The following is a 13,635-nucleotide window of genomic DNA, read 5'->3' as shown; positions in this document are numbered from 1 at the left end:
TTGCTAAATTAGACGCTCAGGTCATCAGGTGAGCTTTTCATGCTGTGAGTAGACATCAACATTGTTTATGGAGCTGATTTAGAGAGGAGTGAGACATCTCACATTCTCACTATCTCTGCTGAGAGCTGCTGGTGTAAACAGAGACCACTCAGTGACAGGTAAGTAAAACACAGCAACATGTTGGCTGTTGAAAGCATCCCATCCTTAAAGCTCTGAGGTCATCCCTCCCTCAGGCTGCTGAGAGCAGAGCGCTAACATCTGTAACGCAGACTCATCATGAGAGCACGATGGGAAATTCAGAGAGAGAGGACACAATGCAAGTCTCTGAAACATTAAATATTCTCTCTTTACATTTTCAGTCCCTCACTTTAAACACTTCATCCTTCCCTCTCCTCCTCACCTCTTCCTCCTCCTCTTCTAACACAAGAACAAACTTCTGACCTTGCTGCAGAGAGCTTCAGGAGAACACACACTTTAGATGCAAACTGTTCTCAGATAACAAACTGAAAACCCTTCAGACTCCACTCTCTGTGTGCTTCATGTGAGAAATCTTGAGTCCAGGGTTCTTGTGATGAAGAGGTTCTGGTCTCTGTGCGGTCCTTCAGAGTCTGCAGAGCTGAAACATAAACATCCTGCACTAACTTCACTGCAGGCTGTTTCAGACAAATTCACCTTTTATGGACAGAAACCGGTCTGCAGCTGCTCGCTGCTACGAGGAGAGCGTGCAGGTGCTGCTCACAGAGTTCAGTGTTTGTTCAGGAGGGCGAATCAAAGGGTTCTGATGATGATGATGTTAGCCTAGAGAAGAGAGAGTCCAGCACTGAGCCGGGTCCTCAGAAACACAGTCATAGGTCTTTACTGAGAGGATTCAGTCTGTTCCTCTCTTCACGTGTCAGGAGGAACAAAAAACTCATCAGGTTTAAGTCTGCTAATGGACACCTCAGAGACTTCAGCTTCACTCTTAAAGTCACCTTTAAACTTTAAACTCTGCAACATTCAAACTACGAACAAAACCACCCACATTCAACCTGCAGCTGATCATTGTTTCATTTAACTTCTTAAAGCTTTAAACTAAAATACATCAAAGGTCAGACTAACAAAACACACTTGTGTTAAGTTCAAACACAGAGCAACAGAACAACAAACATCTGAACCAATCAAAACACTCAGAAAACAAACTGAGCTCACATTATTTAACACAGCTGAGCTCAGGACCACAGCGTCTGCAGCTAAACGATTTCAGACTGGTTTGCAGAGTGTGGCTAACACTAGCAGAGCTAGCTCCAGCAGCCTTCAGTCCTCCTCCTTGCAGGGAACAATGCAAAACCTAAAATTCCCCACAGGAGCTTTAAGTTTAAATAAGTGAGACATCAGAAACACATCAAGGTCATCAGTCTGATCCAGCTGAGTATTCACACCTGCAGACAACCCACGGACTAAAAACCCAACAGACATAAACTGTCTGATTCTCATGACTGAATAATCGTTTCAGACGTTTTTCCCTGAGTGGAAATATAAAACACCCACTCTCTGCTTCAGGTTCTGAACTGAGGATTCTTGTTCTTCTTTGTGAATAACGACAGATTAAAGAGTTTGGGGTGTTTTGGATATTATCTGAATGTTTTTGTGACGGATGAAAACAATCTGCAAGTTCCTCCTCCTCCTCTTCATCATGGAATCCTGACTCAGAGGAAACAGACAATAAGCTGGTAAACTCAGCAGCATCGCTGTCTGTGTCTCCATCAACGAAGGAACTTCAGGCTGATACACCAGCGTATCGAGGCCATGCTCTGTGTGTGTGTGTGTGTGTGTGTGTGTGTGTGTGTGTAGGGGGTAGGGCATCATTGTGTTGGACTGTGGTGTGTTTGTTATTTCCTGCTTTCATGGCTGAGGTCTCCCACAGAATACAAAACAGGCTCAACACAACTCAGCTACACACACACGCACGCACGCACGCGCGCACACACACACACACGCACACGCACACGCACACACAGTTTCTCTCTTTTCACTTTTGTGTCTCCAGCGTTTTTTCAAATTGTGAATGAGGAGAATCTTCTTTTCTACGTCTGTCTGAATCTTTTTCTCTTTGAAGACAGAAAACAATCATGCATTTTTGTTTTATTATTAAAGATGTAACGTTACACCAAACTCATGTCAGGATCCAACATGCAGGGCTCAGGGCGAGGTTTATATTCAAGTTTTAGAACTCATAAAACTTTTATTTCTGATCTTTTTTTAAAAAATCTTTTACTAACTTTTGATAACAGACCATGCATCCTCAAATCTCCACCTGCTGCCTCCACATCTGTATGTCTCTGCTCAGCTAAGAGAGAGAGGAGACGTAAAGACGTCAAACAGGAGAGGTCAGAAGCAGATAGCGCCCCCTGCTGTTTAATAAAGGTATGTATGTTCATTTTTTATCCCAACAATTTAAGTCTCCCTCATGTGAGCTGATTTAACCATGGAGAGGGGACATCCTTAAATATTACTGAATCCATCCACAGAGCATCGGTCTGCTGTTTTGATCTGAGCTCCATCAGGACGACTTGAAACTCTTAACTCGACTCTGCTCTCCTCCTCTTTTCTCTGAGACTCCGTGTTCTCTCACTCACTAATCTCACACCTGACTCCTGTGATCAGCCGACCTCTGAATAATGACACCGTCTCTCCTCAGAGGATGAGTCCACCTTATGTTATGAAAGATGTGAGCTGTGTGTCCGTGGTCTTGATCCCGGGTGGGTCTGAAACAGCGTGGGCGGTGATTTAGAGGATCAGACGTGTTTTGAAATAACGTCTCTCACTCTGTCCCCAGCAGCTGATTATCAGAGTTAAATCTTTAACATGAAGCAATGAGCCCACACCCTGCTGGACACACTGTGCTGACTCTGTTCTTTAATACCCAAATGTTAGTAACACCTCAGGAACCTGTGACACCACGACAGGACAGGATTCATGCTAACACTTGGAGCTAACGTTAGCAGCTCTGTACTGCTCCTCACTGAATCCCAGAAGTTTGAACTCTAGCTAATGCTACATGAGCTGGTGCTAAGTTTGCTAAACACATCATGTTCCTTCATCCTGAGAGAGATGATATAACGTCTGAAACAGGTCGAGGCTCCACCCAGAGAACATCCGATCGATGATCTGAAAGAGGTTCAAGTCCCTGATCCTCACTGAGCTCTGTACGAGGACTCTAGATCTAGCTTTATCGGCCACATGAAGAAATGGACTTTGGTTTCTCTTTGTCCTGAATTAAACAAAAAGCTCAAAGGAAACTGAAAAATTGACGACAAAGATGATCAATGATAGCTAAATTATTAATTAGGACTGTCAAAATGTTCAATACTTTAATACTATTCAATATCAGCTTTCAACCCACACAACATCAGCTATTTTTAAAATTATTAGTAACTTTAACTCCTCCTGTCCCATTAAAGTTACTAACCATAGATCTTTCTGGAGTCCCTGAGCTCCCTTGTCCCGCAAGTTCCTCTGGATCTCTGCTGCTGTGGACGTGCCAGACTCCAGCTGCTACAACTGCTATTATCCGTCTCACCACTATCATCTCTCTCTCCGTTCATCTCCCTCTATCCCTCTCTCCAACACGGTCTCAGCAGATGTGTGTCTAACTTAGTCTGGTCCTGCTGGAGGTTTCTGCCTGTTAAAGTAAGTTTTTCCTTGCCACTGTAACTTGCTAAATACTGCAAAGTGCTCTGCTCAGGTACGTAGCTCTTATCCTATGCTAACAATAGTTCATTTTTTAATTCCCTGATATTGACACAGGTACTATCACGATACTGTAAAAAACCCTTATAATGGAGGTAAATATGGCTCGGTTGCAGGAACATACACTTGGAAAATAACAAGCTAACCGATGCACACTGACGTGACTTTACTCTGACTTTATCGTGAGCGAGCAACGTGTTTCCCCGCTCGTTCACGAACCTGAGGAAGCGACCATTCAATAATAGACCCACAGACCCGGCTATGAGTCTCTCTTTTATCTAACCAAACTGTCCTCTTCCTTTCATCCATCAGCCAACAGCTCCTCGTGCACAGCTTCAACCTACACACCCTGCTGTTTTTAGCTTTACAGAGAAACCTGCACTGTCAGACAGTCTTATCACACAGGAAACAGGCTGAACTGTCAGTAACCCACAATGTGAATTATCTCAAGTAATATTTCCCCCAGACAAAAATACAACATGCTAATAACTGACTATCTTCAGCTCACTGTCATTTAAAGTCTCCGAACAAAGCTGGTTTCATATCTGAAGTCTATAACCTGATATAAGACGTATATTAAAAGTGATCAGCTGAGAGGAGTGCGGGGACATGAACCAACCTCATCACACTCTGTCACCAGATCCAGGTTCATTGTGGGTTAATCCTGACTTTAGAACTCACTCTGAATCACCTTCTAAACATCGCTCCGTCTGACTAAGCCCCGCCCACGCGGAGGAATCAAAACAACAACTCTTCTTCTTTGCAGGAGTGTCAGTGTTAGCGGCTGCTTTAGTGACTCCAATTCCTCTACTTTGTTCAGTTCAAACATTAACATTGAGTCAGTGGTGATCTGAGCTGAAGGACACAGGGAGCAGGAGTTTAGCTCCACAGACGAGCCCACACACCTCCAGCTCCACTAAAATTCCTGAATGTGTCCCGACACGAGTAACAGCAGCAGACGGAGCTGAACCTTTATTATCTCATCACTAATACTCTGTTTCTGCTCCCTGTGAAAGCTGCTGCACCCTGCTATCAGGACACAACGAGCTTCAGTGTCCAACGCTCTGTTTACTCACTGCTTCACAGAGAGGTTTTTATGTCGTCTAGTTTTAATACTTATGTATTGTTTTGTCTTTTGTTTTTGAATAGAATTTAAAATCCTTCTTCTGACCTACAAAGCTCTTAATGATCAGACGCCTTCATATCTTAAAGAGCTCATAGTGCCCCATTACCCCTCTAGAACACTACGCTCCCAACATGCAGGCCTGCTCATCGTACCTAAAGTCTCTAAAAGCAGTATGGGAGGTCGATCCTTCAGTTACCAGGCCCCTCTCCTTTGGAATCTTCTACCAGTCAGGGTCCAGGATGCAGACATCCTCTCTACATTTAAGAGTAGGCTTCAAACTTTCCTTTTTGATAAAGCTTATAGTTAGAGCTGGATCAGGCTTAGACCAGCTCTTAGTTATGCTGCTATAGGCTTAGACTGACATACTGGGATCCTGTCTTTCCGTCTCTCTCCTCTCTCTGCCTGTCTCTTACTTTATCTCGTCCTGTTCCATTAAAGTTACTAACCATAGTCCTTTCTGGAGTCCCTGAGCTCCCTTGTCTCGTAGGTTCCTCTGGATCTCTGCTGCTGTGGACGTGCCAGACTCCAGCTGCTACAACTACTACTATCCGTCTCACCACTACCATCTCTCTCTCTCTTGATCTCCCTCTATCCCTCTCTCCAACATAGTCTCAGCAGATGTGTGTCTAACATGAGTCTGGTCCTGCTGGAGGTTTCTGCCTGTTAAAGGAAGTTTTTCCTTGCCGCTGTAATTTGCTAAATGCTGCAAAATGCTCTGCTCAGGTCTGTAGTTCTTATCCCATGCTAATGGTAGCAACAAGCAAGCAGGCTGAGGAAAATCCACAGGAAGTGATCAGGGAATCCATAAAATCTGAATTCCCATCCCAAGGTATGATGCAATACTTCGGACTCTTACGACACTTAGGATATTATATTATATTATACACTTTATTGACCTCTTGGGTAAATCTCCTGTGAGCACTGGCACCCTGAAGTTCAGGTTTACACACACACGCACGCACACACACACACACACACACACACACACACACACACACACACACACACACACACACACACTCACACTCACACTCACACTCACACACACTCACACACACACACACACACAGAGGATCAATTTGACCGGCTCAATCTCCCACAGCTCTCTGGACCTGTTGTGGTCCCTGTTCTTGCAGCGCAGCAGCTGAGGCACAGTCAGATTAACTCATTAGAGGCCGCTGGGTAAAAATGTCCTGCAGAGCTGCCACTGACCCTGAACCCCAACCTGTTGATCCTGCATGAGCCCCGTTACCTCGGAGAAACCTTGAGACCTGCCAGGACATCCTAACATGTCCGTTAGTTTGCGACCTCGTTATGAAATGCTTAGATCGCTTTTAATGTTAAAAAGGCCAGACTGTGGTTCCTCTGAGAACATCCTCCAAAATTCACCACGTGAAGAGAGAGTTCGGTACCTGTGCTATCAAACACCAGCTGCTGACAGGACGGAGAGCCGGCCCAGGGACAGCTGTACACCGCTCCCCTCTCCACCACAGTGCTGGGGGACGACGTGTTGGCTCGTGGAGCGCCAATCAGAACGTTTGACCTGAGGAGAGGAGACAAGAAGATGAGACAATGAGAGGAGAGGTAAGGATATGTTTATGTTTGCAGATGAATGAAAACCTGCTTCATAATGAACTGAATTACATTACTAACACAGAAAAACAAACAGAGTTAACTACAGGTCACCAGGCCCTCCCTGCTGAGCTCTTAAATCTGAACACGGTGTTTATATCTGAGACTTATGAACACATGAATTTATTGAGGGTTACATGCTCAAGGCACTGCTGTCGTTCCTCGTCAGCAGGAAACATGAACAGGAAAACTTCAGACATGTTGTTAGAGCGATACAAAGACTGAAACATGACAGGCAAAATATTCTTCTTCATTGCTCCAGGAAACAAACTTCCTCCCAGTTTCACAACCTCCCAGTTTCCTTCATCTCAGGCTGAGAGAACAAACTGAATATGACCCCGGGCGTGTTACATCAGGGTTCTTTCTCTGTTGAGCAAGATTAGCTGCTTAAATTCATCCTCCATTTATAGGTTAAACCTCCAACAACAGAGCCCAGTGTGCACGCCTTCAAATATCTCAAACTCTGCATGTTCTCTGAAACATCTCACAGGAGGAGTTTCACCTCATGACGTCCCCAAGAGCTTCACGTACATCAGGATGAGATGAACAAAACTCACTTGAATAAAGTGACCTTGGGTTATCAGGAGAACACACACAAACACAAACACACACACACGCACACGCACACGCACACACACACAGAGCTTTACTTTCATTCTGTGAAAACACTGGGCTGAGAACATTTACAAACTGCTCCTGAGGAATGCAGACTTTGAGCTGTTGGTAGTGTTGTGGAAGTTTTTCCCGCTGTAGGTAGCATTTAGACTCAGCTGTGTGGAGGTGGATTGTGTGATATCATGAAGTCTCCACTGTGATGAAACTGTGTGATACTGATCCTGGAACTGCAGTAAAGAATGAATCCATGGATCACAGATGGGACAACATAAACATCAGCAAAGAGGAATCACTGATCTTAAAACCGACTGAGATGTGAATACAAAATAGTGCCTCGTGGGGCGCTATTTTGTATTTTGTAATCAATTGTCCTCTGACTGAACCCACATCAACTTTAATGCTAATTTGTCTCCAATCCTCAGATGGCAGCAAGCGGCAACCTTCGTTCTCAAACTATGAAGCCCATGCAGAAGTGTTATAAACCTCAATTCATCGAGAATCTGCTTGAGGCTGGCTGCAGAAACACCGGAAACCACATACACATGAATGGGAAAAAGACGATCTTTGCAGCATTAATAAACATGTTTACAGCCTGATTCAAAAAACGGCTTGGCCCTACGTGGCTAATCTCTCTGTCTGCACCATAGACTGTAAATAAAAATGGACAGCGTTGCTCCGCCTCTTCCCGTTGTACAGTTCTGAAGCCAAAAAATCCCGCTCCTGGGCGCCGCCATTGTGCAGCCAGAGCCTGAGGCCACTGTAATAAGCTCTGCCCTACAGCGTAACGTCACAAGACGCTGTGTCCTTTGAAGGTTCCCTCTACGGCGGCTGTGAATCAAAGGAAACAGGAAGTAAAACCCCGTTTTTTAACCTCTAATAACTAATGAAGAAGAACTTTCCAGTAAAAAGAGGCCTTGAACACAAAACAATCAAATACTAACTACATATCACCACAGCATACGGATGTGAGAAAAATTCGTACGACTTGTATTTATTTTTTTAAGTTTGACCGCAGCCCCATTCAAGTGAATGGGGAGACAGATTTTTTGACCTCTACTGCAGCCAGCCACCGGGGGCAGACACACGGCTGAAAGCCTCACCACCAGGGCTGTATCTGGCACGCTTGGTGGTATCCTCTGATAATCCGGTGCATGCAGTGCTCATTGGTCGACACAGCTGTCAATCATGGTGCTGATGATGTCATAGAATTCAGTTGGGACATCAAAGGCTGAAGCTGTTTCCGAAACGGCCTGCTACACACTACTTACTAATGTAGTATTCAGTAGGTACAGCCTACTACATACTGCGTTTGAATTTAGTATGTAGTATGAGTGTTCTGTTCGATCTGTGTTGCAGTATGCTGGGCCAGACGTCACTAGATTTCCGGTTTCTGAAAGCGTAAGTAAACAACGGCAAAGCTGATAGAGAAACTGCTTCTTTGGCATCCATTTATGATTTAAAAAGTTAGGAAGTGGTTTATATGTAATTCAATAACCTTCACAGCACTCAAAAACAGATTTCCTCCCGTCAAAAAGACAGAAAAAGAAAAGGCGGAATGAGCGCTGTGCATTATGGGAAACATTACGCGAGGCAGACTGGTCCGATGCATACTGTGAAATTTTCCCGAATCAGTAGACATCCGGGGAGTTTTGGCATACTGCAGATTTTGCTCTTGTTCACATACTACTTACTGAATTTTGGCCAAATCAGTACGTACTGCTAATATAGTAGGCGGTTTCGGAAACAGCCAGAGTTCTACAATTCTGACTTTGATCTCATTTGATTAGCCCCTCCCCTCTTTCCTGCTTCATCTCTCTTTTAAATATCATCAATAACTAATTCAAAGTAAACAGAAACATGAACACTGAGACATAAATCAGCATGAGAAGAACTAACTATAATGACAGAAACCATGTTTGACAAACATTTATTTGACCTGTGTTTGATTTTATAGTTGACCCATGTCCCATCTGTTAACATTGAGGAGGCGGGGTCAATTTAGGAGGGAGCTCAAAGAGTTTAGGCTGTTGCCCATAAATTAATACAGTCTATGATCATTGTATTGTCAGAAAGAAGGAAGTGGCAGCTCTGATGGAAACTGTTGTTGTCTGTCTGGGTTTAAACTATGCCCTCATACAGCTGCCTTCCTCTTCATCACACAGAATCCATTCAATTCAATCTAGAGACCATACAGCACTTTGACCTGATAACCCATCTTCTCTCTTCATCTCCCTCTATCCTTCTCTCCAACACGGTCTCAGCAGATGTGTGTCTAACATGAGTCTGGTTCTGCTGAAGGTTTCTGCATGTTAAAGGAGCCACCGTATCTGCCTAAATGCTGCTGTGATGTGTCTAGACTTGTGAGGCATATAGAGGTAACATCTGTGAACTGGTGGTTTGTATAAATAAATATTAATTTAGTATAAGTTACTTACAGTCCTAATATGAAAGTGCCTCAGGTTAGTCTGGGTTTCGCTTCTGTTGTTCACAGATCAGTTCCCTGTGCCCACATGTTTAAGAAGACTTCAAGGGCACAAACATGAACATATACATCCACTCGATCAATCTTACTTCTGGTTGGTAGAGGTCTTGAAGAAATCCACCGAGAAGCCGAAGTAGCTCCCCTCAGGTCCTGAGTACACGGACGGTTTGTCCACGTCTAGGTTGAAGCAGCAGGAGCGGCAGAAGAGCGAACACAGCAACACGAGCGACCCGAGCGCTGCGCGTCCTCCTCCGGCCATGGCTGCTGAAACCTCCGCGGGGGGACCGAGGATGAAGACCCTGAGGAAGAGGATGACTGTGAGTCAGTCAGTGGTTAGATATCCGCCCACGATGAAGCTCTGAACTGATGTTCAATCTCAGCTTTCCTAACGGGAGTCTCAAAACACAGAGAGAACAAGGCGGCATGAAGAGTTACTGGACTGTTCCGCGGCCGTGTTCACGCGTCAGAGCGGCAGAACCAAACCCGGATCCGGTCTGGTTCAGGTCGGTCTCCCGTTAGCTTGTTCGAACCGATAAAAGCAGGAGAAATATGGGAGAGAGTCCGGGGAGAGACCGAAAGAGTGTGTGTGTATGAGTCTGTGTCATCTCAGGCTTGTCCGAACAAACTGAGCTGAAGGAGCTGCGGCGTAAGCAACACAACATCCGGTTCATTCCTTTCAAAATAAAAGCCCAGCTCCTGCGCCGAGGTCTGAGCAGGGCCTCTCAGCTGATAACTTACAAAGAGAAGAAACAGAAGACAGGTAATATACATTGACAAAATGTCGAATATAATATTAAAAAATACATAAATAAACTTTGCAATTAAATTGTTTATAATGATATCTACAGAAGTCCCAAGAGATCATGCATTCAAACATTTTATGTGAGCTGTTTTCTTAAGATCTGAACTTAGGTGAGATGATCATAACTCATGACCCCAGAGATGAAAAATCACAAAACTAACAGAAATAGGCTAATCATAACTTATTAGTGTGGCCAGCATGGTATGCCCATAGACCGCAAAAAAAATGGACGTCATCTTGCTCGGCTCGAAGTGAGGCCGCCACAAAGAGCTGCTCCCCCTGGTGGCTGGCTGCAGTATAGGTCAAAAACTCTGTCTCCCCCATTCATTTGAATGGGGCTGCGGTCAAACTTTAAAAAATAAATACACATCGTACGAATGTTTCTCACATCCTTATGCTGTGGTGCTATGTAGTTAGTATTTGACTGTTTTGTGTTCGAGGCCTCTTTTTTCTGAAAAGTTTATTTTTCGTCATTTATTAGAGGTTAAAAAACTGGGCTTTACATCCGGTTTTGCTTTGATTGACAGCTGCTGTAGAGGGAAACTCCGTAGGACCTTGGGACGGTATACTGTAGGGCGGAGCTTGTTACCGTGGAAACACACAAATTCCCTACTGCGCAGACTCTTGCTGCAGAAAACTCACAAGATGTCTGCGTTCTGGAACGGGATATTTTGGCTTCAAAACCATACAATGGGAAAAGGCGGCGCGACGCTGTCCATTATATATACAGTCTATGGGTGTGACCTATCACAGTGACCAGCCTGATGTTTCCTAGGTTATCAGTGAGATGAGCTATTCAGACTCAAACTCTTTTTTAAACCAGGCTGTAAACATGTTTATTTCTGCTGCAAAGAAAGGCTGTTTAGAATGGGTGTGCATGTGGCTCTGAAGGATTTTGCAGCCAGCCTCAAGTGGACACTCGAGGAACTGCAGTTTTTTGCATTTCTGCATTGGCTTCATTTCTCAAGACTGGATGTTGCTGCTTGGTTTAGACTCAAAACGACCGACTGTTATGTTTTCATGTAGTATGAGCTTGACAACATACAAAAACCTATTATGTAGGATAAATTTCGGTTAACGCCTCAGTATCCTCCCAGAGGAGATGGTGGAAGTGGCTGGAGAGAGGAGTGTCTGGGCTTCCCTGCTGAGACTGCTGCCCCTGCGACCCGAATAAGCAGAGGAAGATGGATGGATGGATGGAATTCCGGTTAACAAGATTGCAATTGTGAAATGATTTACCTCAATAACCACGTGCAATAATGTAATTTAATCCATAATGTTATTTATTATTATATTCATTTGCTAAAATGTGCACTCTGGTTTAGGCAACTTCATTTATTTATGTCTTTAAATAGTACTTTTATAGTTCTTTGTACAAAAAGTATTTTAACTTAGAATTTTTAGATTAGATATTAGGTTTCTTATTGTCCCTGCTGTCATGTTGTTAAGTACCGGTGTGCCAATCATCACGTCAACTTCCTTGTGTGTGTGAGCTCACTTGGCAATAAAGCTTTCTTGATTCTTGGTTTAATGGACTTGACTGTAAATATATATTGACATTTAGATTCTCTCTGTAGAAAATTATTCTATTTTATTTATTTATTTAAAGGGACAGTGCATATTAATGAACCTTTCAGCGTCGCATCAATGTAAGTATGCCAGAGTTAGTCATAAGGCTAATTTTCATCCGTAGTCCCCGGCAGGTCAAAACAGAATTTATGGAAACAGCACATCATGACTGCATGACAAAGAAAACAACAATACATCCCACACATATAAGTTATTCAAAAGTGCAAGTAAACGCATTAAAGTGCTGTTCAGCATAATCGAGTAATATGTCCTGAGTTGGACCAAATAAACATGGATCAACATATCAGAGTACCACACAAGTAAAAATGCATAAACCCGCAAGATAATGCACACACACACACACACACACATGCACACACACACACAAAGGGAAAGAGAGACAGCAATGGATACAGATTAGTGGTTACAGACCTGTTGTGTCTTGAGCCATCGTTTAAGATGGGTTGTGAATGTATGGTAAGTGGGGCATTCTCTTATTGCAACCGGTATTTTGTTCCAAACCTCCCCTTCCTTAACAGACAGCACAGATTGACTTAATGTAGTACATCTAAATGGTATCCCACAGTCTCCTGTAGACTAGTGCAGGCTCTGGTTGCGGCTCTGTCACTAGATTTAAGTTTTTTTATATTCACCGAGAGGCGGTGGAGCAAGTCCATGCAAGATTTTATAGATCAAGCAGACAAACTTAAACTTTTTAAAATTTTCAAAATTGAGGAGGTGATGTTTCTGAAGTATGATGCAGTGATGGAAACTAAGGGGTTTTCTGTCAAAGACTTTTCGTGCTTTTTTGAAAAGAGATTCTATTGGTTTGAGTGTTGTTGCATTTGTATTTGACCAGTTTGTTATATAGTATTCTATATGAGAAAAAAAATCATAGAATGAAGAAACATCCTGGCAGCACTTCCAGGTAGTGTAGGTCTAACTTGCCTGAAATTATGAAGATTAAATTTGATCGTTTTTTAAATGTTTTTAACATGGTTCTTAAAAAACAGAGTGGAATCCAGTGTGAAACCTAGGTACTTAAATTCCTGCACAGTATACAGTTCTTCTCCTTTCAGGAACACATTTGAGTGTGTCATTTGGGTTGGTCTTTTTGTAAACATCATGCATACAGTTTTTTTTAGAGTTCAAAAGCAGACATGACTTTGTGAGCCATTCTTGCACATCAGTTAGAGTTGATGAGAGAGTCTGTGAGACTTCATGATCAGTCCAGCATGACTGAAGATTACAACATCATCCGCGTACAATTGAACATTCATATTTTTGCATACATTGGGTATCATTAATATATAAGGAAAACAAGATTGGTCCAAGTATGGAGCCTTGCGGGACTCCGAAGAAGAAGTTCTGTTTGTCATTGGTCAGGAGAACTATACTATTGACTTCACAGTGTCAAATGTTCTTGGCTAGTACAATATTTAAGGAATCCAGAGAATGCCTAACACGAAACATGATTTTATTCTGAAGGTCTAAATCGACTTCCTGTGTTTTCGTTCAGTCTCTGTTTACCTTGACGCAGCGGATTCCTGACGCACAACAGGAAGTTCATCCCGCCGCATCGGGGGATCCGCATTTCTGCAAGACAAGCAGGCGTCACAGATAACATGGACATGTTTTATATTTTCTATTCTGTGTATTTAACGTTTTTATTTCACGTGC

At 43.3% G+C, this 13,635-nt stretch overlaps 1 protein-coding gene across 2 annotated transcripts in view; it reads right to left on the bottom strand.

The window, feature by feature from the left end:
• Positions 1–13,635, bottom strand: part of itgav (integrin, alpha V) — a 118,467-nt gene that overhangs the window by 28,671 nt on the left and 76,161 nt on the right. Inside the window, exons 1-3 of one of the 2 annotated variants that reach the window (XM_034693398.1) lie at positions 13,486–13,551; positions 9,674–9,883; positions 6,268–6,398 (exon numbers count right to left, since the gene is read on the bottom strand). In XM_034693398.1, coding sequence (XP_034549289.1) covers positions 6,268–6,398; positions 9,674–9,883; positions 13,486–13,535 — 391 coding nt within the window. In that variant the 5' untranslated portion in view covers positions 13,536–13,551. Of the gene's footprint in view, positions 1–6,267; positions 6,399–9,673; positions 9,884–13,485; positions 13,552–13,635 lie in introns of those variants that run through there. The other variant, XM_034693399.1, reaches the window with a different exon arrangement.

The sequence above is a fragment of the Notolabrus celidotus genome, chromosome 10 (genome assembly GCF_009762535.1).
Source record: "Notolabrus celidotus isolate fNotCel1 chromosome 10, fNotCel1.pri, whole genome shotgun sequence".
Taxonomy (NCBI): Eukaryota; Metazoa; Chordata; class Actinopteri; order Labriformes; family Labridae; genus Notolabrus; species Notolabrus celidotus.
Note: the sequence above shows the minus strand (reverse complement) of the source record. Positions and strands in the feature narration are given on the sequence as shown.